General features: G+C 34.4%; 1 protein-coding gene across 1 annotated transcript; it reads right to left on the bottom strand.

The window, feature by feature from the left end:
* Positions 1-1,762: 1,762 nt before the first annotated feature.
* LOC143914121 (BMP-binding endothelial regulator protein-like) lies at positions 1,763-7,397 on the bottom strand. The gene is made up of 5 exons (XM_077434211.1): positions 7,223-7,397; positions 3,037-3,249; positions 2,714-2,958; positions 1,841-2,586; positions 1,763-1,790 (listed from the first exon to the last, which is right to left on the bottom strand). Exons 1-5 carry the CDS (start codon positions 7,395-7,397, stop codon positions 1,763-1,765), a joined length of 1,407 nt encoding a protein of 468 aa, XP_077290337.1.
* Between the last annotated feature and the right edge of the window lie 16,923 nt (positions 7,398-24,320).

Below are 24,320 nucleotides of genomic sequence, written 5' to 3'. Positions count from 1 at the left end.
GTACCGTCTATTTAAAAACTTTAACGATACATATTTAAACCTTACACCGTCTTGTTCAGCTATATTCCCATTATACATACACACAGATATATATATATTTATTTGAAATAACAATAATAAAAATAAAATTAAAAAAACTATACAAATGTGGCAGCTACAAATACAGGCCTTGGTCAATTCAATAATACAATACTGTTGCTTTTCATACTTGCTAAATTATAATATTATTATTATAAAGTTGTGCGAGATTGTATCCCATGTGATAATACTGAAACAAACAAGAAATTAATATTAATTCATATTTATTTTAACACATATATGTACATATGTATTGCAATTTTATATATTCAAGTGGAATTCATCAGGGTGTTAGCTTTCCCAAAAACAGTTGAAGATATTTTGAAAATAATATTGTAATATATAATATCGCTATTCTGTGTGTCTGTGTGTGTATCTGCGATAGCGCTCGCCGTACTATAATAGTCGTTTCTATTATTATACATATGTATGTAAGTCACAGCTAAAACACTGCCAATAAAATGTACGAATGTAATACGAATATAATAACGAAAGAAAAAAACTTCTATACATGTATACTGTTTGGTACCAATGTTTCCTCTAGGCAAATTAGTCTCTGAGCATTTTAGTGCTATCTATTGAAAATTTATTTAATTAATTAATTTTTAATTAAACAAATAAATATAAATATTAAATTAAATATATATAAAAAGGTGTTTGAAAAAAATAGGATCAAACGCAGAACCGATACATTGCTTTTAATTTTTTTTTATTTAATTTAATAACTAAATATACCATAGCCCACGCGATGATATTTCATCGGGTACAACACTAGTCATATATATATATATATATATATATATATATATATATATATATATATATATATATATATATATATATATATATATATATATATATATATATATATATATCGCTATTCTGTTTGTCTGTGTAAGATAACGCTTGCCGTACTATAATAGTCGTTTCAATTCTATATATGTACGTCACAGTTGAAACACTGCCAACAAAACGTACGAATATAATAACAGAACAACAAAAAACTTCTATATATACTGTTGGCTACCAATATTTCCTCTAAGCAAATTAGTCGCTGAGCATTTAGTGCCATCTTTTGAAAATTTATTTGTTTAATTAATTTTTCTACTGGTGTTTTATATTATTTATATACAGGTAGGTATGTAGTTCTACCATTTTTATTTCATACTAAACAATTAAATATAAATATATTTCAAAGGTATTTGAAAAAAATTCGACTGCTTGCAGTGTTCGGATCGAATGCCGGACCGACACATTTCTTTTAATTTTTTTTATTTTATAACTTAATATGCCAACACCCATGCGATGGTATTTCATTGGGTACAACACTAGTTAAATATATATTATATTATATATGTATTATAGTTACCTTTATTGCACTTGTGGCAATATTGACTAGTGTAAAATAGGAGGAGGTCGACGGACGCGACCCGAAAGTGGTCTCAACAATGGCTCTATGGACACGGGCACCTGCAGCGATGGTGTGGATGTCGTCTTATGTCTTTGCCTCCGACCCACATCAAACATTCCTCTCCCTCTTCCCTTATCGCACTTGGTCTCCATTTTCCAACTGTCCATAATGGCACCTAGCCGAGAGCACTCCCGTGCGTATGCGTTGAACGACTCGCAGTAACAATTCCTCTTCGGACACTCGCACATATCCATCACGCACCACTCGTAATAATTATGCGGATTGATCTTGTGCCGACAGGCTGTGAACGCATTAGACTTGTTGAACATCTTACATATCCTATTGGCTAGCTTCTTCGTAGCCTTATGGCACGGCTTCTCCTTGTGCACGTTGTCTTGCTTTCTGGAACAAGCTTTCTTACCCCCAACCCTCCACGACTCACCAAACTTCCAAGAGTTCTCCCTACCAGCTTCTTTAAATATCACTCCGTTTCTAGTCTTGAGATCATCCCGTACCACCGAGTTAAAGTTGCCGCACAGGCCGCAGAGTCTGTTCTTGTACGATATAGGAGCTTTCACTTCTAAATAGCCAGCCCCGTCCCAAAACAATTTAATACCGATAGTAGTATTGACTTCAACATTATCATCCTTGTCTCTGGTGATGTTACCGATGCTGCCATTATACGGCATCTCTATCCGCTTTCCGTCGATTTTGACCCTCAACTTGTGTCCGAGATTTATCTTAGTGTCTCCGATTTTCATCGACACAGTTTTGGTTCTGGAAGAGTATCTTGCGGATCTACCGTCGTTTGTGACTCTTATTGAGAAGGTGTGGTTGACGCAATCAGCGGTAAGTTGGTACTTGCATGAACCTTGGAAGTTGTAAAATTTGCCGTCGAACGTCTTGTAATGAGGATCACCGTAAACTGTGCAAACACTGTCCCTTTCCACGCACCGGTAACAACATTGACCGGGTGGACGTTCCATGTCTTGTCCCAAAGGACAAGATAGACGAGGACATTGTTCCATGGCACATCGAGGTTCACCAGAGTGACACATGCATGACTTGCAGTCATCCAGCCGCCACGATTCGCCATCCTGAAACAATAATTTCATACAATAAGAAACAATTCTTCATTTAATATTGAAACTATTAGAGTATGCACAGTTGGATAATGAATACTAATTAATAGTATGGATCTATATTTTGATTTATTATACTTACAGCATAAGTTTGTCCTTCGGCTGTACACGTCGAACGAACTTCTTCAATTTGTGGACAGTGAGGACAACATTCTCCGGGAGATGTTTTCTGATGTTCTTTAGCACATTCTAGGACAGGACACGATGTTCTACTACAGATGGTAGTGCCGTTGAAACAAGAGCATTTCGTACACTTATCTAAAGTAAAAGACTCTTCATGTTTTCGATAGTCTTTACCAATAATGCACGGCATGTTCATAGTACGTTCTGAAACTAATGCGAAATGTGAAATTACTAAAAAATTAATTTTAATCAACGTATTAGAATCGTGGATGTTTTATGTACCTGGAAACAAAAGCGTTGCCCGTTTTCCTTCTGAGCATATCGGACAACATTTTCCTTTGGACATGACTTGTAAGCCTATCGGACATGTTAAAACTGGACAAGCACGCTTGGCGCACGTCAATTTATTTTTGGAACAGTGACAAGTGAGACAAGGATCTTCTTCAATGGTTGCGTCTCTGCCCTCTGACACTTTCTGTCCGTTGATGTGACATCCTGAAATTAACAATAACAATTATGAATAAAAACAAAAAGTTCATTATAAAGGAAAACTTACTTATAAATAATGTTTGTATACTTTTTTTTATTATAAAATAAATACTTGAATATGGGGAACTGAATTTTAATACCAATAAAAAGATATATCCAAAAGTAATATTTAGTATAGATTAAGATGAAAAAAATGATTTGGGAGTGTTATGTGGATGTTAAACTTGTATTTTGAATACAAGAACACTAATAAAAATGATTTATACTTGGAAAATGAAAAGAGAAATATCTAAATAGTTAAGTAGGAGATACATATAATTGAATACATAAATAAAAAATAGCCTTGTAAAAAAAAGTTTTTTAAAAACAAACCTCTTTTTTAGTTTTGTATATAATATTGATATATAAATTATTATTTTGAATAAAAATACCAATAATTTTATTTTACTACCGCCATCTATGTATAAAACTAAAGACTACATAGACATCACCCAGATTTCGAATTTGCAAACTTCAAACGCGTCTTAAACGATATTTTATCTCTATCATAATGGTGGAGGATCCATTTACTTATATTGATGACCAAAATGAGCAATATGGCAAAGTATGAAAACGATCGGATAGGAGGCAAATTTTTTCCTGAATTGTAACCGTAAGTGACACGCAAAGGAGGTTTGTAAAAGAAGACGAAATAATATTGAATAAGACACGTATCTATGGGAACGAATAAATGGTATGAAAGAAAATGGCAAGGAAGGTACAGAAGATCTATTGAACTAATAGGACAAACAAACTAAGAAAAGTATGTAAAAATCTGACTAAATTGATTTGATGATTCTTTGCAGAAAGTAATCCATTTGATAAATATACTGTTACATAATATGAACATTTTTTTTACAAGCCTCTTCTATGTTTGCCTTCGCTAGTTCATCCGACAACATTTGGATTTGATATTCTACATTCTTCCGATCGTTTTGAAACTTTGCCATTTTGCGCGGTTTGGTCAACAATATATATTCAAATCAAATCCGCCAGTACTATCGTGAAAAATGATCGTAATAGACTAGTTTAAAAAATGCTACAATTTTGACCATCTTGACGTGTAATGGTAAGTTGCCGTATTTATTTCCTTCCCGCCAACCTCTCACTTTGTCAGATTTTAATTGCTTTAACGCCCATAACTTTTTCTTTTTCACACTATATCTTATAAAATTTGCATTATAGGTTCTCATTATCTCTCAAATATATTTTTACTTCACTCATTTAATGTTTTTTTATTCATACATATTTCTCGAGAATTCAAGTTATTAGCATTTCGAATTTGTTGAATCTTATAAATGCAAATTTGCCGTGTATCAAAAATTTGTTGATTGTCCATAGATGTCTCTATTTGTATTCTGTGTACTGTTACGTTTGAAAAATTGTTAGTATTTCATACATATGTACAAAAACTAATCTAATCATTTGTAATGCGTTGGAGTAGTTCCTAATAACGGCACATATGATGTATACATACAGTGGCGGACTGGGACTGAAATCAGTGCATGCCAGGAGTCAAAGGGGGCCCCCCCAGGGCTAAAAAAAAATTGTCCCCCCCCCCCCCATATAACAAAATTTTCTTCTTTCCACCACGCTAAAAATCAAGGGGAAAAAATAAACGAAATTTTAAAAAATGGGAATAAACAAATTTAGGTACAAGAAAAATGGCAAAAGCAAAATAGATCCACAAATTTCATTGTACATATATTTCGTTTTAACCCTTGTCCTGGGTAAATAGAATGCGGCATAAAAGCGGCTTTTACTTTCGGTAGAAAACAATCAGGGACGTCATTTCAGCTTTTTCTTGGTGGGGGCAGGCAAAGATTGGTCAAATTGAATTTTTTTTCAAAAAATCTTTTTTATATCAGAATAAAAATGGAAAATATCCTTTACCTTATTGAGTTATAAAATATAAAAAAAGGAACTTATTTTTGAAAAAGTAATTATAAAAAAATATTATGTAAAAAGAGAAAAAAGCGCCGTAGGCGAAAATTTTTTTCCACAAATCTTCACATGGTCAACATTAATCGACCATCAAACTGAGTCATCAAAAAACTATCAATTAACTTAATTTCTACCAACTGTCTTTTCACTTTATACATATGTAAGTACGTAATAACAATAGATAAATTTTTGTTTTGTTTTTCTTCAAAGCACATAACAGCGATTATTTTATTAGTTACCCAAAAATAACATATGTACATAAGAAATAAACGTAGCATTCATAGATCCATAGTATCTCATTAATCATTAAATTCATAATATTTTCTAAATTCACACTATTCCTTAATTTAGGGGGGCGAGTGCCCCCCTATGGCCCTCCCAAATTACGTCGCTGAAAAAAATGCATAATATTTTCAATTAATGTTAATCGAAAATCGAGATTTTGGGGAGGGGGCCCCTATCCTATATATCTATTTACATGGATGTGTCTAGATTAGGAATAGATTTTATATTCGGAAACTGTTTAAAATTGTGTATTTAAATCTTACTATATCATCGAAGTATAATCAAATGTTATTTTGAAAGTATGGAGTAAATTTAAATCGCTGTTTGATGATGAATCGTCTTATCAAAATTGTTTTAAGCAATTCTGTTTATATTATTCACGAAAATTTGTTTATTCCCATTTATATTTCAGTAGTTACATAATATTGACGTTGGAAATGGGCCCACGCAAATTTTGAAACTTACACGATTCGAGCCTAATAAAAAAAAGTTAACCGATCCTTGGGCTGTTAAAGCAGGTATTAGTTGTTTGTGTATATAGTAAGAAATTTGTTTTGTTGAAATACCCAAACTTTAGGTCCCAAAGTTGCAATATCCTATAAATAGTTAAAAAGTTATTTACTTTTACTGAGGGCCCATATTTTCTAACAGATAGTGGGGCCCACATGCCATCGGGCATGTTCGCTTGTATGGCCAGTCCGCCACTGTATACATATATGTATATACCAGTAAGGACTAACAGGTAAACCCAATGCGTCTTCTTGATAAACAATTTACAGAGTGGACAGAATATTTATATAATAATCAATAAATTCGAGATGCTGTAAACTTGAAAGTTGCGAGAAATATGACAGGCATGCCAATTTGTAGGAACCATTTTGATAAAATCACATAAATTGGCAAACTCTAATAGAAAACGATCGACCTTAAAGTCACATATCCAAGGTCTGGTCAGCGGCACAAAGCCAGGGATCAAACCTGTGACCTCACAGTTGAAAGCATCTATGCTACTTAGCCTAACCTAACCACTAATCTAAGCTGTATCATTCTAGACGAATTTTGGAAAGAGCAAATAAAGGTATGTATAAAATTAGGATGGAGCGCATTTGGACGAATGAATGTTGTTTTTAAATCAAAAATACCACCCTGCCTGAAGAAAAAGATCTTCGATCAATGCATTTTGCCAGTGATGACGTATGTATGTGAAACTTGGAAATTGAACGCCAAGATGTTATACAAACTCCAATGCACTTAAAGATGTATGGAACGCTGTATGCTCGGCATAACGAGGAAAGACAGGAAGCAGAACACGTGGGTGAGACTTATTACAAGGGTAGTGGACATAGTGGATAGAGTGAAGATATTGAAATGACAATGGGCGGGTCACGTGGTTAGAGAAATGGACGAAGGGTGGACAAAAGAAGTGCTAAAATGGTACCCGAGAGAATGCAAAAGGGTAAAAAGAAGACCGCTGAGAAGATGGGTAGACGAAATTATGAAAATGTGTGAGGTGAGATGAATGAGAGTTGAAATGCAAAACAGAAACGAGTGGAAATGTGTTGGAGAGGCCCTCATCCAGCAGGGGATGGTGAGCGGCTGTAGATGATGAATCAAACAACTGTTCGACTAACTGTTTTCAGAGTTCTGCTTATAAATTGCTTATTTTTAAGACCTCAGCATATATGTCAATTTAAGCGTTTCAAACGTGTACCTGTACGATATTGAAAAATGATCTTGGCCGCCTTTTTAGAAAAGCCGCACTGGGGGCGTGCCACCACGGTTCGACGAGGGCATGATTGGTGGTTCGAAAAGTGCCAAAAGGATTCAGGACCAGGTAACCCGGAGGCCTCTCTGTGTGGTCGAGAGCCTGGGGCCTGCATTCCCATCCCTTGTTAAAAGTCGTGTCTAAAATGCTTCGGCCACGGCCTTTGAGTAAACACGTGAAAACAAGCCAAGAATTTAATAAGTGATTTGTAAACACGACGAAGACATGACTACCCACCCACAGCGAGCATGGGAACACACCATACACACATATACATATAATATATAATATATATATATATATATATATATATTATAAAATGTAACCACTCAATTCGATAAATATCAAAACGAGCGCGGCTTGATACGGCCCGACCCTGCGGGTGACTTTGAGTAGCCCCATATAATATAATACCCTCGAGATTATTGACAGTTAATAGACATTAAAACGATAAACTTTTCAAATTGAGAATATAACTGTATGAGTATCATTGAGTGTTGATTTATGGCAGTTTGAAGCAATTGCTATATTTCATACCCGGGTGCAAGTTATCCCACTCACAGTATAAATCTTCGCTCGAAAAAAATCAAATAGAATTTATGCAAAATCGAAATGCATAAATATATTTTTGATATAATCGAACGGATCGAATTTAATCGATAAGGTTTTTTTTTTCGCGCAGAACTATTATACATCCATTCGTGAAGGTACATATTAGCGGTAAATATGTACATATGTATGTACGTTGCCTTAAAAAATCACTATGATAATTTCTCGCATAACGGTAATACTTAGCACCTTGACAAAGCCGCGCACGACAATGCCGCGCCGACGAAACCACGCACGATCATGCCATGCAAGATAAAAGTCAATACATATGTGTGTTTAATCTTTTATATCCAATAAAAATCAAAATATACTCATAATTAGATATATGAGTCACGTCAGTTTTAGTAAAAGGCGTCAACGAAGGTAATTGAACTATTCGTAACATTGCGGTGGTCACAAAGACAATTTTCGTCATGAAAATCGCGAATACACAATATTTGGCACTCAAGTTCTCGTTAGTATGATAGTTATCGTTAGTATGATGGACTTTTCGGCTGCCAGATGTTCCGTTATAGAGATTTTAGTGACTTTGTGACCAATAATCACCGAACCGTCAACGAATGACTATAAAAATTTTAAAACAATATTTAACCTTTTCCGATCGGAATTCATTTCAAATCTGAGTACTGCCAGCTCAGAATTCATTTTACGATTTTTCATTTTCCAAAAGTCCCTTTTCACAAAAAAATATTGCATATTAATTCTAGTACAATATTTAAAACTGGCTTACCAAATTTAAAAACCTGTTTTTAAATTTTGAAAATATAGCGGAAAACCCAGTTTTCAAAAATCAACAAACCCTAGTAAATATTTAATCCACGATCAGGCATTCAAAATCGAATAAAACCAAAAAGAATTCCTCTTTATTTAATTTTGTGATTTATTCTGCGCGGCGTTGTCGGCGAGTTGTTCTGCACGGCATTGTTATACACGGATTTGTCGGCGCAAAATTGTCGCGCGCGGCTTGGTCGGATCACCGTAAAAGTCTATTCATACTATCCTGCAGTTCCCTGCAGCAGCACAGCACAGCACCTCACGTAAACGACAGTTTCTATTCATACTATACAACAGCCCACGGTTTTGGCATGTCCAGGCAAGTTTTGGCCAGGTGTAAGGCAAAATCAGTTTACTTATACATTATAGAGCTCAATGATTCGGCGTCAATACTGTCAGAATATGACGTTTCCGAAAATATTCATATTCACATGCGCACTTTCGATACCATGCGTGCACTCGCTACTATGATGTCACGTCGTGAATATTTCCACAGTAGCCAAATACAACCGTAAAACCCTTTTGCTTGATACGTAAAGGTAACATGTACTGCTGTATAGTATGAGTAGATTTTATCGGGTACCGTTAATTGCTGTTGCATCTACGCCACGTTATATATGTATGAATGTGACTATATAAAATGTACCAATGAATACTTTTCGTACTGCTGGTTACGCGAAGTTTCGTACTGCTGTGCTAGTATAGAATAGATATGAATATTTATGTATTTGAACAGAACAAGAATGAAGCATTCTAAAAATAGTAATTAGTTGGCTTGATGACTAATAGTTTTTTTAATAGTTTGTTAATTTTATGCAAAAAATGTATGAAAGCCTATAAATGATATTGCAATTAAATTCACAAAGTTAATGTAAAAGACAATAAATAAATGAATCGATGTTAAACAGCAACTTTACAAGACATCTTAAAGACAGTGGGCGAATTAATTTTGTTTGCACAAATATCAAAAGAGTCACCTTCGCGGAAAAAAGTGTGTTCGGGGTGGTTAGCCGAGGCGGTCGGCATAATCGCTCTTTTATGACGGTAATAAATAATTAAAAAAAACAACAAATATTTGCATAATAACAATATTCCCTTTGAGATGGGATTCGACCCGACCCGAAATGGTAACAAGAATGAAGCGGTCAGTGATCGAGCGGGACCTGCTGGGGGGTCCCGACTTTCAAACACCTGGGATAGGGTACAGTTTCTCGGAAACCACGAGAACAGGCCCTCAATATGTCGCTAGTACTATATTTGCCCGGATCGTGTCAACAGCGTGTCGATAAAAGTCCAATCTTTGCAAGAAAAATCAAATTTGCTAGACGCATACTGAAACTAACGAAGTACAGATTGGGTACATACGAGGAGGAAGGTATGAAGTACAGATTGGGTACATAGTGGTAATTATTTCTATACAAGATTATACATATATGGTACATGAAAATCAACGTGATCTAGATTATTAGAAAATAGATAAATTGATGGTACATAAGCTGGAGATTTCACCGATTTGGTTAATGCACTTTATAGGTTGCCTATATTAAAATTAGTGTATTTATAAGTTGATAACATAAATAAGCACAATTGTTCTAATGAATTTTGAACACAGAGGAAAATGTATCTACATATGTATATGTACATATGTCTAGTATTACATAAGATAATCATCATCATCATCTACAGCCACTCACCATCTACTGCTGGATAATAAAACAGTAGAAATAGTTATTATTTGTAAAATTATTTGTATCTAGGTGAAATCATTGACTTAGGTTCAAATTAGGATGGAGTGCATTTGGAAGAATGAATGCTGTTTTAAAACCTAAAATGCCACTTTGAATAAAAAAAAAGATCTTCGATCAATGCGTCTTGCCAGTTTTGATGCGAAATTTGGTCATTTAAAGCCGATGCAGTTAAAGAAGTATGGAACGCTGTATGCATATCATAGCGAGGAGAGATAAAAAATGGATTAAGCGGGTGAGAAGAAAAAGCGGGCGTTTGGCTGAATGAACACTTGGCCGACGGACATTCGGCCGAATGTACATTTGGCACAATGGACACTTGGCCGACGGACATTCTGTCGAACGGACATTTGGGCGAACGAATATTGTTGCAAATTATTATTTTACTTTATTTTACTGCCAACTGTCCAAATATCTGTTTTCTGAAACTGAAGTGTCCATTCGGCTAAATGTCCGTCAACTGAGAAGATATTATGAAGAGAGTAAATCAAGTAGTTGATATTATGAAGAAAGTAAAGGGATTGTAATGGCAATGGGCAGATCATATAGGTAGAAGAACGGACGATAGATGGACGAAAGAAATGCTTGAATGTTACCCGAGAGGATGTAAAAAGGTGAAAGGAAAGTCGCAAGGAAGATGGGTGGATACAATTAGAAAAATGTGTGGCGTGAGATGGATGAGAGTTGAGCAAAACAGAGACTAGTGGAAGCGTGTTGGAGAGCTTATTTTTATTGAAAAATATGTTTTCTTTTATTTCAATACACTAAAAATATAATGGAAATCAATGTGGATATATGACTTTATATCACTTCACGGATTTTTAATGAAGTGATAACGGTTTTACAGTCGTAGTTTATACGCCACATATAAAGTTGAAGGATCTCAGGATGAATAAGTGATTTCTTCGGTGGAGATCCGGCCTTTTTTTAGGTTCCTTTTTATCGCATCTTAATTATGATGGAGCCGGCCCTTCTCAGGCTTCGAGGGGAGTTGGGAAGGAGGAGAAGGCGAAAGAGGCCATTGTTTATTGTACAAAATTTATAGTTATAAGACCCGCCGCAGTCCCGGGGCGGGTCTCGAACACGAAAGAAATGGCTTATTTACACAGCGACAGACGGCAACCTCGTTTGGTCCAGAGAAGAAGCGGAAAATTAAGCAGGGGGGGAGGGGTGGCAATTTGGAGATTACTAACCGTTGGTTGCAGAGGAGAGAACAAACCAGCCCGAAGGAGCTGATGAAGCAATTTGCCGAATGGAAGGACGAACGATGGGAAACGAGGGGTTATTACGGCGAAGAACTAGCTCGCAGTTATAAATTAAACCGAGCGGTACACGAGAGAGTCGACTTATGGGAAATTGTGATTGAGTGTAAGTGTGGTGTGATTATGGGGGATGATGCGAGAAAAGAATTGTAATTTTAAAGGGAAATACGGGTACGCTAACGAGCCTTTGAGACATTCAGATAAATCTTGCAATCTTGCAATTCTTAGCTACAATGTTTCAAACGTGTTGCAGAAGGCTTATTTATTAGAGTACATACATATGTATGTATAAGCATTGAGTATCCGGTTCGATTTAACCTTTAAAGCTTTCTTTACAACGTTATAAAATTAGGTTTCTTTAACAATATCTACTAAATTTACTCTCCGAGACAAATTGTTCAACGCTTTGAACTATTGGGAATATGTTATACTAGTTTTATTACCCGCCTTCGCTCAGTATTTGTAATATAAACAGCTTAAGCATGGTGAATCTAATAGTAAATATTCATTTGTATATTTATTAAATTTATTTGAATCGAAAATACTTACAAACCTACAAAAATACTTACATACATACAAAGTCTCTTTCGAAATTATATATTAGATTACATATACATATGTAGTTGAGTAGAGTGATTCGTATTTGGTGAGGTAGAGGAAACGAAATGAATTGGCAGATTCCTAATAGCTTGTACTTTTATTTAATAAAAGCCCTTATTGCCATTAACACTTATTATTGCGTACCATTTTAAAAAATAATTTTGCTCCTTAAAACGAATCATTTGCACATTAGAAGAAAATAAATTGGGCATTAAATAAATATGTTTCTGTTAAATAAATATTATACCGTGTTTCTGTTAAATAAATATTACACAATAGTTTATTTGTAGTATGAAATAAAAAAAATGTGTTTGCAACATTTAACAATTAACAAGTGCGCTGCTAAAGGTATAATTGAAAAACTCGCATGATTTTAACTAAAATAAATTTGCAGTTTAATTAAAAAATTCTTAACTCGCAAGATATTAATATAAACAACTTGGGCGGTTACAGGTTGAGATGTTGCCGATCTATAATATATGTATATGCGAGATCCTTAACGCTCAGCGTTAATGCGCATTTCATTCATTTTAGGTTGATTTATATTTTTCTGTTGCGAAAGTAACTTATCAAATGCCCACATTTGATATTAAAATGCTGACCTAATTAAGACAATGGATTTGTAATTTTTAAAATGATCAATTAGTATTCTATCATTTTTTATTTATTGATTACAGGTTTTTAGTCTTATTTCGTATTTTATTTTACGTCTACAAATACTGCATATATCAAAGAAATATGAGACATTGTATGTGTTCTTTTGTTTTATAATCTAACTATAATTATTGATATTGCTGTTGTTTTTAAAATATTAAAAACATTTATATTTTTAATTGATATAATATTTTTTTTAATTCACACAAATTTTATGAAATGCTTATAATAAATGCGCATTTAAATTGTATACCCCTTATTATTTAGGAATAAATACTAGTCTCAATTGGTCAAAATTGATACACAAATATACATAGATATATAAATTCATAGAATATTTAACTTTCATGTTCGTAAGATTCAAATCAAACTAAATGATTGTTTAAATATTCACATATAATAATCATATTAACATTTTATATAGGCAAATAAATTGATAAAAAGCAGTATTCGCCTGATGAATGGATTTTTTCTATATATTATACGTATATAAAATCAGCAATTGAAAATATACAAATACGTACAATATACAGTTTGAATTATTAATCATGCACGTGACATACATACAATGAAAAATAGCATTTAAACCACATTTAATTTATGAAAAGATCTTAATTTGGACGTGAGTGTTAAGTCCAATGCAAAGACAACATTTTTCAACTTCATTAATCTTGATTTGAAAACAAATCCATGACATTTCCGCACTAAATCCAAGCATATTACAAGCAAACTGCGATATATAATACTTAGTCTGGTATCATTTCGATCAAAATTTAACACCGTCTTAATTAAATACAATTTAAAATCCACACTACATAGATGCATATAAATCAAATAATCATTTTTATTTATAAAAAAATATAATAGTATCTCAGACGACTTGATTCATTTAGCGCAGCCTGATGATTTAAGCGCATAAAAACCGTTAATAACGCAACACTTCGTGCCTCTCCGTTTATTTCCGCACTGGATTATACGCTTAGCGTCGTTTTAGAAATGAAATATAAATAATTATATTGAAAATTAAAAAAAATACGTGGCATTGCACAAAGGCTCGCTTGCATAATGCACCGGCACCGTGCTGGAACGTGACAGGCAATCAAACGAAGGCTGTAATTACAGCCTCTTTAGTGTCTAATGCGAATCGCAACTATTTTTTTTCCGTATCATTGTTTTGTGTTAAATTGCATTGTATGACCGCCGTGTGCATATTTAAATCGGTTGCGCGTAGGATACGTTGTTTGGAGGATAGTCGTGGAAAAAATTGCATATCCTGAAACTACACATAAATATTATACATACATCACGCTTGAACGAATTACATGCATGTAAGTGCTTGTTTTTTTGTTCGATTCTGCGTTTAAAAAAATGCAACGATATTTTTTGCAGTGTGCATTTTGCGTCCGTTGATTTTCAAGTCAATGATTTTTGACGGGTGACGTCGCGAATAATACAATATGTGCATGTACTTGATTGGACGAATTTCATACAACTTGGAGCAACCTATTATTATGATACATATGAGCATATAAAACATATTTAATAAGACACTTTAATATAGAGATTCTGATTGTTTTTTTTTTTAATTAAATATTTATACTGAATGTACATATTATATCTACAACTGTAGATTGCTTAAGCTAGGTTAGGTTAAGATAATGTTGAAATTATCACCCAGATAATTAAAATATATTATTATTGTTACGTAGGGGTGGGTTCAGGATCTAAATGAAAGGCCAAAGTCGCTTCACAGCATATTAAACGATCCCATAGGTACGTCGCACGGAACCACTGCTCACTCTAGAAAAATCTGATCTACTGTGTGTACCTTTTTACAAGAGTACAAGTTGCCCAGCACAGCTTCCCCGATCCATTAATGTTTAGGCACTTAAAGGTCTACCCTGGCGGTTCTATTGTTTACGCACGCACTCACCCAAGTCTGTGAGATATTCAGCGTATCCTTTGTTTGGGCACTTAATGAGTTCCGTTAGCCTAATCCGCGGTCTCTATTGTTCACCCACGAATGCACTCTGGATACTCTCTGGATACTTGGATACACAGTCCATACTATCTCTCTCACGTTCCCACATTACATTATATTTACATTTGTATATTTGTTACAAGTGTTAACTCCGATTTGCTCGTGAACATATTAATTTGTTCATACACGAACCAATCTGGCCAGTTATAATGTACAAGAAAATGTTCTAAAGTTATAATGTTCATGAACGAACGAAATGTACAGTTGAATTGAAAAATATCACACATAATTGATATACATATGTAATTAGTGTTGTGCCCGTTGGAATTTCAACGGGTGGTTTCATGCATCAAAATAAAGCTATACATATAATAATAATAAAAACAAACAACAACAGTTGTCGTCGTAATCGATATCGTAATAAATCCGAAGTCGGAACCAAAGTCGGCACCGAAGTTGGAACTGAAGTATAATTGAACGGAACTGAAATTGGAATTGGGAATCGGAACTTAAATAGAAACCGGAGTGAGAATCGGAATCGTAGCCGGAACTGAAAAAGGAATCGGCAATCGGAACTTAAATAGGAATCAGGAATTGGAAATCAAATATGAATTTGAACTGGGATCAGAATCGAAATCGAAATCAAAATCGATATAATAAATCTTAGTAATTCCAAAATTATTTTTTTTTAAATCTCTATACTTATCGATGCACTCGCCACATACCCACATACACACGTCCGTCTGTTTTCATATACATATATTATTATTGTTGAATTCTAATCCATTATTTAATGTATGTATGCATTTGTTATTCACAATAATTGAAACAAATCAAAATTTCATCAAGAAAAGTATGTACATATCGATGCCTTGGTGTACAGATATTGTATGTTCATTTCTGAATTTGTATCAAATTTTAAGTTTTGTAGATGCTGGAATAATTCAGATTTTTCTTTTCAAGGTACCACACAAATTACCTAGAAAGGAAAAACCTGAACTATTTCAGCATCTACAAACTTAAAATTCGATACAAATTCAAAAATGGACATGCAATATATGTGCACTAAGCATAGATATGTACATATGTACATACATATATGTATATAATACACATGTTATATACTTAACAATGTGCATATGTATGTACTTACATAGAGGAAAAATGGTTTAATAATAATTCATAACTATCGACACGCGCCGAGGTCAAACGGGCAAATGTGCATTTTTCGACATCATCATCATCATCGTACACGCATTGCACCTAAGCGAAGTGCATTTACGATGCGTTATTGTAACTGACAAGGCCTCCATAGGCTCTACGACCCGTCCGCGTCGAGATAATTGGATCCGATAACGTCTTCACATCGTCAACATGACACCAATTCGTTATTATGACCCGTCACGATCGCTCGACCAGTTTAACGTTTTATTTAACACGTTACGGCCGGCGAGATGCTGACGATTGCACAACTCTCGGACACTTCCAAAACGGTTAAAACTGACGAAATCTATCCACCTGTACCCGCCTATGTACGTGTACGTTTGATTTTTCTCTCTCGTTTATTTACGACACTGACCTATCCCTAACTATGTCTATTTTTTAGCGTAAACATCCCACATATTAATTTGGTGGGCTATTTTTAAAATTCGGATCTCGAACTTTTTACCGGCACACTTTTCATTTTATGTTGAAAATCAATACACAAAATGGATTTCAGAACGATATTTTGTACGAATTTAGTGTGAATTGATTGGCCGATGTTGCCTAGAATACAAATAAATAAACATTATTTATTTATTTGTTTTTTTTTGTGATAATTGACTGAATTATATAATAATAGTATTATTTTTTATTATTATTATTTACTAGTGGCGCTGCCCACATTTACTCGATTGATGGAAATGAAATAAAAACCATGAAAAAAATAATCATTTGTTTTTTTATTACATTTATTTGAATCGAAAAAAAATAATATTATTTAACAACCGACCAATCACGGACGTCTTTGACCAATCCAGCCAATTAGAAATGACTTTTTGTCAACAGCCAATCGGAAAAGAATTACAGACGTCGTTTCGGTTTTATATTACATATAGGATTATTATTTATTATTCAATATTATTATAAGTACATATGTATATTATCATCATCATTATATTATATTTATTTATTATTTATTTTATCGTTCGTTTGTATTATCTACAATACATATTATAGGGGATATATAGATAATACTAATGTAGACGGTAGGAATTTCACTATTCTCAATATCGTCTTGAATAAAAAGTTATTATTATTATAATGTATTAAAAATTTCGGACAAAGATTCACCAGAAAAAAATTGACGGACTCAACCAAAGATCACATTAAATTAAAAATACACATTTGTTGAAATAATACGATCGTACGAATTGACAATAACACGAAGACACACTTATCACAGTTGGAGTCTCACTAGGCGTGTCGTGCCGCACTTTTGAGTGTGCTTATGAGTGTGCCACCATTAATTATGTAGATCGAATATGGATTTTGGAAAGGTTTTTTTTTTCCAACATTCACTCCCTTAAGCAACGCCAGGAAATTATATTAAAATACATGAGAAAATAGCTCACCATGAAAAGCTTCATAATGAAAAGTTCATCATCATGAACTCGATTGAGTTTATCATAAGAGCAATCCGTGTTTATACAATAGCCATGATTGGACGAGATTTTTGACATCAAAGCGTCTTTATCTCGACGTGCGCACAGCCTCAGCGCGGCACGTGGAAAAGCGTATTTCCCCGGATCTCGGTATGTTAAACGGGCAGTAAAAATGCACATAAACCTTCGAAAAAACTAGTCGCTCGATTAAATACACTTTTAATTTGTGTCGCAGGAATGTTGCCGTGTCAACCGGTCACCGGGCCGCGAACAATCAATCGGTCACAACTTAACGACAGGTGACCGAGTGCTTTAATCTACACACACGTGTCGTATTTATTTTGATTTTTTTTATATCAACGCGGAAATTCGGCGAAAATAACACGAACAATTTTCCACGAAGATCAATCACAACGAACAACATGCTGTTGGAGTTTTTTTCTCCAATGTGACATACTGGTATTCGTAGCTGCTTCAATATGAACTTTTTTGCAATATTAATACTATAATACATACAATTGTATGGGTATTGAAATGATCTTCATATTATAAATTTTTTTTGACATTTTTTGGGTTTCCAATACGAGCAAATCATTTGCTCTTATTTTTGTTTGACTTTTAAAGATGTAAAATACATACATAGGTATATACATATGTATGTATGTACATTAAATTCTACTTAATATACATACATATACATGAAAAAAAAACGCTGGCTTTCCAAAACTCACCCCCTAGAATTTTTTCGGTGATATTTTATTCTTGTATTGACATATGTTCGACAGTGATTGATAGCGCAAATTCACATAATTGTTTTATCAATTTTTTATTACAAATAAACCGAAGTTTATATTTAAGCATTATAATTACAATTATATTTATAGAATATCATAGAGACACATATGGACAATTTCGATATATGTAGAACAAATTTTTGCGAAAAATATATACATAATTTTTTTACAGAGTGTAGGTGGGTAGCATATTTGTATTAATCAACAAATTCGAGATGCAAGAAGCTCGAATTTACGAGAAATGGGAATAGGTCACCAATTTGGTGGAACCGTTTCAACAATGAAATTAGATAAATTGGTAAACTCTGATAGGAAACAATCCACCAGGAGTAACATCCAAGGTCTGACCAGCAACACCGGGCTAGCGAATGAACCTATGACATCTCAGTTGAAAGCATTATACGCTAACTACTGAGCTATGTTGCTGGCTTTATTTGAAGAAATTTGGAAGAAAAGGATCGTACGAATTAACGATGACAAGAATACACACCTATTACAGCTAGAGTCTACCTAGAGTTTACCAACGTTCACCATCCTGAGCAACGCCGGGAAATTCAGCTAGTAGTTTAATAACATTTCAAATCTTTGAAAGAAGATCTATGTACATATGTACTTACCTACTGATATTTCGCTATGATAAATCACCGAACAGATCGCCCCACATGCTGACGGATCTATGTGTTTTTAGTGCTAGTGATTTTCTAGATATTGGCGTTTCTATACATGTTTCTAACAGTATCCAAGTATACATATTTGTACATAAGTCTTCGATACAATCAAATGCAAACGATCCATATTATATGATAGTATTAGCTGAACCCGGCATGTGTTGCAATGCCAAAATAACGCATGCAATTCCCGTTTCAAGTGATGCTTGGAGCTCAACTCGTGCCTCTTCAAAGCCGTGTCATCATAAACCAACTGGTAACGTGGTTACCAACGAACAAATTTCCTTGACTACACAATGGCGCTGCAAATTTTCGCGTCGGTACAATCGTATATACCTATATATAGATTCAAGCGGTCTGCTTAGCGTGTTTTTAAGCATCTGATCTGACAGGTTCATCGTCTAACCAAGTATGTAGTTGAGAATGAAAATTGAAAAGGGGAGCTTCGGGTGGGACAAGACGCGCAGTCTCCCACGGGCCGGCCTCGGTTGACTCATCGGCTCGTTTATATCGATTTTTTTTTTGGCCGTGACTAATGGGGAGGGGGGGGGCGGCTATAAAAAGTTTCCGATCCGCGCAACAGATAAATCGGCGCTGTTCAAACATTGCGGTCTGGGGGTGGGACGGGGAAGAGAGGGGGGGGGGGAGGGCACGATCTCTCCTAATGGCATTCCTCGACGTCCACCTGTTGGAGGCTGCTTTGTGCTCCTTTTGTGGTGCTGTCGACTACCTGGCGTGCCGATAGTTTCCGGGGCGGTCACCCAAGACGGATGAAGGGCGATCCCAAATCCCGCTTCTCAATTTGTGTGGAAAATTTCGTGAAAATTGATTTCACTGGAAGTAATTGGGTGCAATTTTATACCCAGTCAAACCACATATGAGTACTTTTTTGAAAATCGTATAATCGCATATTGTTTTTGCCATTCCCATTACATTGTTTTAATATTATAAAGAAATGATTCATGAAATTGTTAAAAATTTATTTACGTGGGTTAATTCATTAGTCAAAACTACATCAAATTATGTCTTTTTGATATATGTACCTATACTATAATTTTATTTAAACGTTTATCAAACAAGCATTTTAAATTAAATAAGCATTAAGTTAGTCATTATATAGGTATACAAAATGTTGTGAAAAGTAAAAATGAATGTCTGTTTGTCTGTCTGTCTCGTATAGGCTCCTAAACTACTTAACCGATTGCGATGGAACTTTCAAATTTTTTTGAATGCATGTCCGGCAAGCTTACTGTAAAAAAAATCGCCCAAAAACGGGAACGGAAACGGGAAAAATGGGAATAAGTGGCATTGCAACGCAATAATTTCAAATGTTTTCGCGTCGCGACCTGCGTTGTTAGGGTAAAATAAACAAACAATTGAAGAATTTCAAATGTGTTCTGAATGTTCGAAAATGCCTGCATTTTTCCGACAAATGGGAACGGGAACGAGAACGTGTATGGGAACGCAACGGGAACGGGAACGGGAATTGCATGCGCTATTGTGGCATTGCAACGCATGCCGGGTTCAGCTATGTAGTCTTATATATTTTTACTTTTATTTTTATTTTTTCTTTTATTTTTATCTTACTTTTATTTTTATTTTTTACTCCTTTCACCCTTTTAAATTCTTTCGGATACTATTCTAGCACTTATTTTGTCCATTCTTCTAACTGCGTAGCCGCTCATTGCCTGATGATGCATTTTGTATGGAAGAATCTCAAAAGATCCTTTTTCAGATTCGAGTTGAATTATTTGTATTTTATTCAAAATAATGATCAAAGGTCATAGATCTCTCGTCCACCTCACCCTACACATTTTCCCAATTTTGTCTCCCCATTTTCCTTTCACCCTTTCACATCCTTTCAGGTACTATTCTAGCACTTATATTGTCCATTCTTCTAGCTACGTAACCGCTTATAGCCTAATGATGCATTTTTTTATGGAAGAATTTCAAAAGATCCTTTTTCAAATTATTTGTATAGAATTATGCAACATTTAAAAGTATGATCAAAGATCATAGAACGAATCTTTCAGTCTTATTAAAGATCGAACGGTCGATAAATACCTTCCATAATCAACTGACTCAATATCTTCAAGAGAAATGCAGAAAGTGAGTGTCTTGTCAGGTCTTGAATTTTAAGATAAAAATGCAAAGAATATTAATTTTCGCATATTTTGTATGAACCTGTTCTAAGAAAGAAGTATAAAAACCCAAAATATCATCATTTATAATAGATGTTTCAGTTCAATACCACTTTTGGACAAAATCTGCATGTAAATGAAAATAAGCATACACAATTAAAAATAACATAAAAAGATCTTTTTAGCAACTGTCAAATGAATCGTTCATACAACGTAAAACAAAGATTTTATTCAAACAAAATGTTCCCATGTCGAAAATTAAATTTAAAAATATCAACAATAATTTATATAGCAATAAGATTAAGATAGCCGTCCTGCACTTTGGGAAATACTGCCCCCGATAAACACATGACTAATATTCGCCTAAAAATTTCCCCATACACTTTAAAAGCATATCGCGTGGGCGATTAGCATATTTCGGTCGTGAATACAATTTTGTACAAATCTATATACCTTTTTTTTCCACCTCACATTCTCGATTAAACGTTACATCTACATACATAGGATACCCACGATGCAAATCAAATCGCGCAGATGGAAACGGCCGACGACCGTAAAACGGCGACCCGCACTTAACGACAGTCCTTCGAGACCACTTAAAAAATCACAAAATTCGACCATAAAACAGATCTTAACTTCATCAGAATCGAAACGCGTATGATTGGGCATTTTGGACCCGGGATCGAAAGGCTCGGACGATCCCACGGTCCTCGAAAAGGACCGCCGCAGCGTGATTGACCCATGCGCATGTGCACCGCCGACAACCACCATCAATTAGCCCTGTCATGATGGACCACAACCGCAGTACCTCATTAAAACAATCATCTCCCCCATGACTCTGGTGAACGCGGAAAAATTCGAGAAAATAGAACGAAACGACTCCTGCAGATTAATGCTTAATAACCGGGCCGTGACTGGTTAGATCCCGAAGATCGAAATAGTCGATTTGCTTGATGTGTATCAACGTACAACTACGACATGTACATACAACCTATCTTTAGAAATCTTGTTGTAATACAAATACCATAGAATTGCCATTAAAAAATCATTTGCTTGGTGAACGTCATTGGAAACGTGAGCGAATGTTTGTCCAAAGGAAATTTGGCTGATTGTGTATCGAAATTATTCAAAAGCGTGGTCTAGTGGTGAGTGTTGAATTCTTTTGTGCTTGATGTCACGGGTTCGATTCCCACTAAAAGTCTTGTTGTTGGCCAGACCTTGGTTTGTCGAAGTCGATCGTATATTATCATAACTTGCCAATTTTTCTGATTTTCATTGAAGCGGTTCCTGTAAAATTGGCTTTTCCTTCCCAATTTTCTGTTGCAAACCTTGAGTTATTGTTTTATATATCAGGTTTCGCCAGATTTCTCACCATATATGTCTCTGCGGTTGTTTATCGAATGTAAAAATTCGTATTGTTACATGAAAAATGTTATTAATCGTATTTATACGATGTTTGTAATGTCAGGTATTTTTTCAATTTACATGTGTATATATGTAATGATTATGTATTTAGATGTCTCGTTAATTATGAGTTTTCAATGGCTTGTAATAAATTAGCCATAATGACGACCTGGAGCTAATCTGTAATGTCACTTTGGCGAAATTGTAAAAAATAAATAAAACTCATTGAAAACAGATACATACATTATTCAGAAATCTCTTCGACTTATCATCAAAATTTGATATCTTTGATGAATTTAAACAATTAAATATTTCATTCAGTTAAATGTTTGGCGTCCTAGTTCCCGTTCGGTCAAATCTCCGTCGGCCTAATGTCCGTTTGGCCAAGCGTCCATCGGCCAAGTGTCTACTCGGCCAATAGTCCTTGGATAGCCAGATCTTGGATATGTGACTCCGAGTCGATCTGACTCTTATTATCAGAGCTGTTCTAGTTAGTTTGCCAATTTATCTGACTTCATTGAAACGGTTCCACCAAATTGGCAACCTTTCCTATCTCTCACATAAAATTCAAGCATTCTAGAAATTTGTAGAAACATAAAATATAAAAATGCAAATTTTTTTGTCAAATTTAGTCGTAGATACCTCTATGATGTAATTTTTATCGATATTTGTAATCGGCTAAGAATAAGTTTTAGGGTTTATCTGTTAGGCCTATCTAGTATGTATGTACATATGTATAAAAATAAATAAATATAAATACATAAAGTCCATTTGTAATAATTAATAATCATAATTGAAACGACAGTCTGATCGGATTTATTACGACTCGGTTGGTCTGTGTTGCCACTTTTAAGAATGTATTAGTGTAGCCACTCTTACGGATGCATCAGTGGTAATAAAAAACTGTCAAACTGACAGAAGGCTCGCTACTCGCCGCATTAAGTACATATACAGGCAACAATATGCCTGTATATGTACTTAATTCACGAAAATATAATTTCCGGTAATTACTGATGGCGAATTTTTGTCAATTTACCGGTAAATCGGTAGAACAGTAATTCAATCCCTAGTCACGTGGTCATTTTTGACGTACATACATACATATATGTATATCAGGACTTGAAGGGATTATATCAGATTTCAAGTGATTCAACACTCTTTCATGTTGCCAATATTGCTAATATGTGCCTTCACGAATAGTTAGTATAGTAAAAGTCAAAAATAGAAAACTAAATAAATTAACAATATTTTTGATTATTTACGAAATTTCATACATTTTTCGTACAACTTTGACGTAATAATGTGCACTAAATATATGTCATCAAGTCAATTTATTACTATTATTAAAAAGTACCATTCTAGCTCTATTTAACAATATATGTAAGTATTATTGCTATGTGATATTTTGTATTAAATATATATATATCGATTGTGAAGGTACTACTCTCATGAATGTTAATACAAAAACAAGTAATTCCTACACTGTGTTTATAATGAATCAAATGATTTTCCAATTATTGATTTGATTATTTTTATTTTAAAACCGGCAAAGATCGCTCAATCGAACCGGTCCATATATGTATGTTTGTAAGATAATAATGGGCAATGTTTAATCTGACCGCAGAATTATTTACTGCTCCATCATCGCTAACAAAGGTTGCGGTTGTTAAGTGCCAATTTTATTATTTGTTTTACGGTCGATTTTTTGCCGATTTTTTATATATGTATGTATACTTAATATTTTGTTTAGTTTTCGGTTTTTTTTTT

This window comes from Arctopsyche grandis, chromosome 7, assembly GCF_051622035.1.
Source record: "Arctopsyche grandis isolate Sample6627 chromosome 7, ASM5162203v2, whole genome shotgun sequence".
Taxonomy (NCBI): domain Eukaryota; kingdom Metazoa; phylum Arthropoda; class Insecta; order Trichoptera; family Hydropsychidae; genus Arctopsyche; species Arctopsyche grandis.
The sequence above is the reverse complement of the archived record's forward strand: the minus strand, read 5'-3'. Positions and strand labels throughout refer to the sequence as shown.